This window comes from Temnothorax curvispinosus, unplaced genomic scaffold (genome assembly GCF_003070985.1).
Source record: "Temnothorax curvispinosus isolate PA1 unplaced genomic scaffold, ASM307098v1 QBEX01011784.1, whole genome shotgun sequence".
In the NCBI taxonomy this organism is placed as follows: Eukaryota; Metazoa; Arthropoda; class Insecta; order Hymenoptera; family Formicidae; genus Temnothorax; species Temnothorax curvispinosus.
The window spans coordinates 1-5,304 of NW_020221564.1; the positions used below are offsets into that span (position 1 = coordinate 1).

Consider the following 5,304-nt stretch of genomic DNA (forward strand, 5'->3'; position numbering starts at 1 on the left):
TCCATTTTTATAAAGTTTATTCACTAACCATATAAAAACAAAAATAAGAACAATAATACATACAATTTTTGTTTGGTCTATACTGTTTCTTTACTAAATAGTTTGCGTAACATGGAAATTTTTCTAAGAAAATAAATACGCTTTTTAAGATTTTTTCTTTTGTCAGAATTTATTTAACAGTAGTATTTCACAGTATTTTAACAATTTATTTAACATTATTTTGAGAAAAGAGATTTGTTCGCGAGGCACGATGCGCGATGCACGATGCAAACAAAGAGAAAGCAATTTCGGATTTAGAAACTGTGCTGTGTGGGGAAATATAATTCGCGAGAACGCAATTACAGCCTTTCAATATCTTGGCGCAACTCTTTTTAAATTGATTTAATCCGAAGACTTGAATAGCCCTGCTGAAACCGAAGACCTGGAGACTGTCAATCCACGCCGATCTCTCTGCAACTGTCCATTCAGGATTCTCCTCGGAGATGTGATGAACCATTTGCTCGACGATGCTCTGTAAGAAATTATAATTTCATTGAAAGCCCACATGTTTATCCAACGTGAACGATAACAATTATAATCACTTGCTATTTAAGGATTATTAGTTTGTGAACTTTTTTAACAATTATAATATCAAATCAATCAAAAAACTTATAAACATTTTCTAAACAAAAGTTAATCTTATTAGTTATGTTCTACACACACAATACTACTTCAGTTTATGCATGCTAATTCATTGGAGAGCGAGATTTTATTGCGGAAACAAAACATATTTTCACTACCTATTTCTGTGCAATTTATTTGCCTACCATGACTTTGGTGTATCCCAAATTCCTCGTGTAGATGGTGAACGATGAATTTATCAACGAAAGAGCGATGGAGATTACCGCGAGGACACATGGTGACGATGGATCAGACTGATCAGAGTCCGTGGCGAGTATGCCGCATGACAAGCGTAGCGCGGATCGTCTGACGCTGATATTTCCCACTGGTGTTCTGCAATCGTATTTTGAAGTTACTAATAATGTAATAATTTCTTAAATAATATAAATTAAATCATCTTACTGCATCTCCTCCTCCATTGACCATTATCTCTACCTTTCTCATAGTCATCGTTGTTTTCTTCCATTCTCTGTCCCAGCGGTCCCAGCTAATTTTCTTCTTCTTCTTCTTCTTTTTCTATTCGTATGACTCCGATTCTCTGGAAGGCTCGATACGGCCAATCGGGCCAATAATCTTTTTGTTAATGCCTCAGCTGCGATAACTGAAATTATATATATCAATATAAATTTGTCGTATAATAATTATTTACCATGCATTCAAATAATTAACATGTTCTTGTATTTCTTATATTCTCCTTATACTTCTGGACGATCCCTCGTGGTTCTTAACCTCTCTTCCGCAAACACACAGCTGTCAAACTGACAGTGACTGACAGCTCTCCACGACACGGTTGACCGTGCTCCACGACGTTACCGACCCAACTATCATAAAGCACGAATAGCGCTAGACGCGACGCGTTCAGCTACTATCTGCCCCCGAACGCGACTGACTTTAGGTGGAAGGCATTAATGACCGCGACTGTACATCTCGCGTTTTGTCAGTTTCGTTTTGTTATATCGAATAAAGTTTATATGTATTATAAATCAATTGCTGTCTTTTGGGCCTTCCACTCAACTTCCTAACAAGCGATCGAGTCCGCGGTTAACTGAAACCCCGGTCGTCTCATAGTTAAAGGGCTGAACGAAGCCACTCGCAATTATCTCGCGTTCTCGCGGAACGGATTCGGCGATTCGTTCGGCGCGTTTATTGCGCGCCCGAACATAAAATTGGTCCTTCGAGCCGGATCGAGATACTTAGTGCAGCCCTTCAGCCGTTAACATGACTGCCGTGCCGGAAGTCTCAGCTACCATCAACGACCTCCTGGCTCAACAGCAGGTGTTGATGCACTCCATCACTCGAGCGCTCGATAACTTCAAAAAACTCGGAAGGAATAACTACACCGCTGCAAAAGTCCGAGCGCGAATCGCTAGCTCCAAAGAAGTCTGGACGCAATGCGTTCGCGTGCACTCAGCCCTCTTGCAAGTTATTCCGGAAGCGAAAAGAAGCACGTTCGACTATTTTCAAAGCGAACTGTCCGATCAGGCCGAGGACATCCACTTGACGACGTTGGATTACATGGTCGAATATCTGGAGGCACTCGCGCCAACGCCGCCGCCTCTGACAGCGAACCAGGCTCCGAGCGCCGCGTGCAGTCATGGGCCGCCTGCCTCCTCATTCTCACTGGCGCATCTGCCGCCCATCAACATTCCGCCATTCTCAGGGAAATATGAAGATTGGGAGACGTTCCGCGATCGCTTTACGTCTCTTATCATTAAAAATCCCGAACTTTCTGCATTTGCGCGAATGCATTTTCTCTCATCAAGCCTCGCCGGGCGAGCGCTTGAATCTATTCGAAGCATCCCAGTAACCGCGGATAACTTTGAACTTGCGTGGAAGGCCCTCGAGTCGAGGTACGAAAATAAACGTCGATTAGTCGAGATGCATGTGTCCGCGTTATATAATTTACCGAGCGTTTCCCGCGAATCAGCGAGCGAACTCAGCGAGCTTCGGGATAAAGCAAATCGCGCAATCACGTCGCTGAAGAATTTAGATCGTTCCGAATCCGACATTCTCAGCGACATGCTTATGTATAGCGTCACGCAGCGGCTTGATCCCGTCACTCGGAAAGCGTGGAAACTAAAGAGTGGGGATGACGCGCGAATCCCAACATTCAGCGAACTCGACCGATTCCTCGATTCTCGTGCTCGCGCGCTCGAAGAATTGCATCCCGCGAACGTAGACAAACAAGCTCGCGCGCAGAAGGCGACCAGCGCTACAGCATCGGGAGTTTCTTCAATTTCGTGTCCGCTTTGTAAAGCATCTCACTTTCTAAACAAATGTCAAATCTTTCTGAAGAAAAGTCCAAGTCAACGATTAGAAACAGTAGAGAAGGCAAATCGCTGTGTAAATTGCCTAAGCGACAGACACGCCGTACAACTATGTCAAAGTAACTATTCGTGCCGCACATGTCACAAAAGGCATCATTCGATGTTGCACGTCGACTCGGACACTTCTACCACGAAAGATACCTCCACCGCGAAAGATACTTCTGCCGCGGAAAATACTTCCGTCGCGACCGCATCGATCCACGATGCCGCGCCCATCACGACATTATTCTCGAGCGCGAAAGTGTCGTCGATGCCTCCCGTGTTGCTCGCGACGGCAAGGGTAAGAGTCGGGTCCCCGTCCGAATCTCCGAACGATCGTACTCGCGTCGTTCGAGCGCTTCTCGATCAAGGATCAGAGATGACCTTCATCACCGAACGATTGAGGCAAGGCTTAAGATTGCGTCGCGTTAGAATGCCCGTCTCGATCTCCGCAATCGGAGGCGTCGACGCCGGAACATGTCGATACGCGGCCGAAATTCAGATCTCTCCGATCGACCAAACCTCTCTCGCATTCAGGACCACTGCGTCCGTTATGCCAAGTCTCACAAAGTATACTCCGTCGCCCGTAACGGCGCCCGTCCAATGGGGCCACGTAGCCGATCTCGCGCTCGCGGATCCGGATCCTACGAACTCGGACCCCATTGATATACTGATAGGTGCCGATCTGTACGGCGACGTGCTACTCGATGGCATTCGAAAGGGCTCCCGCGGAAAACCCCTCGCTCAGAATACCGTCTTCGGTTGGGTGCTGTCTGGCCCCGCGGGTTACCCACAAACACATTCTCGAACAGTCACGGCTCAGCACTGTTCTAATTCTCCGTCTCTCGACGAGGAACTCCGACGTTTCAGGGAAATCGAAGAGATCCCTCGCGCCGATTCACAAAATCCGGAGGAGCAACAATTCGACGCTCACTTCCTCGCCACTCATTGGCATCGCTCCGACGGACGACACGTGAGTCGCTCTCCTCTCCAAACCGGTCTCACAATCGAGATCGGCCATTCTTATCGCTCAGTCGAGCGACAGTTGAGAGGTCTTGACCACAGGTTCAACGCCGACAAGAGATTAGCGACGGAATACCGCGCCTCCAGCGGAGAAGATCAATTAATTTGCCTAGGCGGGCGGTTAGCCCACGCTCCGCTATCTCTAACCGCGAAACACCTAATCACCCGCTCCTCTCACCCCCTAGTTGCCTTGCTAGTCCAGCACGCTCATAAAAGGTCGCTTCACGCCGGCACGGAGCTCACCCTCGCTACGGTACGCCGGGCCGTGTGGAGTGTGCGCACGCAAAATGTCGAAAAAACCGTAATCCACCGATGCGTAACATGCGCCCGCGAAAAAGCGGCAACTCCCATTCCGATTATGGGACTGCTGCCTCACGTGAGAGTCTCCCCTCCTGCGCGCGCGTTTAAGCATTGCGTTCTGGATTATGCGGGCCCGATGCGTGTACGCCCGATGTCCGGGCGTGGAATCTCATATCTCCTAAAGCGCATATCGCTATATTCATACGCATGGCCACGCGCGCCGTGCACCTCGAAATCGTAGACGCGTTTCGAATCCCGCACCTTAGGGTCATAGTCGCACTTCTGTAACTCGGGCTGCGATAACGTCATACGCGTCGTGACAATAAAGACCGCGACATTCGATTTTAAGCAACCCATTGTAAATATCTGATTGTTACCGATCGATATCGAAAACGCCGAAGCGCCGGCGTAACTTCGTACACCGTGCCCTATGCACTTATTCGAATTGCCCAAACTTAGCGACCGCCTCGAGCAACGCGTCAGTTCAGCGATGCGATTTCGAAACCAAGGTTTCGAGGCGGGCGGTATGTTGGGGATTCCCCCAACTGATTAATATAAAAATTGTCTCCGTCCGTCAGATGTATTGCGATATACGTTTCGTTTGCTTCTCACGCGAAATGCTCGATAAGTTCGGAACCGCCGGAAAAAGCCGAGCCGCGCCGAAGGCGAGCGCGCGTCAGCATCCCCACGCGGCTCGCCCGACCGCCGGCCTCCCTTCCAACGAACCCGCCGCGCCGCGGTATATAAGCCGGCGCTCCGACAGGAGCCGGCACTTCGTCTTATCTCCGGCTCTCTGCTGCCTTCGACGAAGCCTACCCTATCCAACTTCCTAGGGCGACACATAAAACGAGGTCCGGTGCTCCGAGTCTCGACTGAGTACTCTCAGGTGTCCCCGAATTCCAGCCTACCAAACCGACGATCACGATTCCGCGGGGTCGAGCACGCTCGGTCTCGTTGCGAGCCCTCTCGCTGTCGTGACCCCGGTGCTTAATTCGCTTCCTGCCGTATGTACCTA

At 49.0% G+C, this 5,304-nt stretch overlaps 2 protein-coding genes across 2 annotated transcripts; one reads left to right on the forward strand and one right to left on the reverse strand.

Annotated features, from left to right (window-relative positions):
• Window positions 1–342: 342 nt before the first annotated feature.
• LOC112461797 (PRELI domain-containing protein 1, mitochondrial-like) lies at window positions 343–1,167 on the reverse strand (the record flags this gene model as incomplete). Its single annotated transcript, XM_025027177.1, has 3 exons — window positions 1,063–1,167; window positions 807–993; window positions 343–511 (listed from the first exon to the last, which is right to left on the reverse strand). Coding segments are annotated over exons 1-3 (373 nt in total), but the record flags the coding sequence as incomplete, so codon positions are not given.
• A 711-nt stretch (window positions 1,168–1,878) lies between these two features.
• On the forward strand, window positions 1,879–3,939 carry LOC112461796 (the record flags this gene model as incomplete). The annotated part of the gene is made up of 1 exon (XM_025027176.1): window positions 1,879–3,939. A coding segment is annotated over exon 1 (2,061 nt), but the record flags the coding sequence as incomplete, so codon positions are not given.
• Window positions 3,940–5,304: the final 1,365 nt, after the last annotated feature.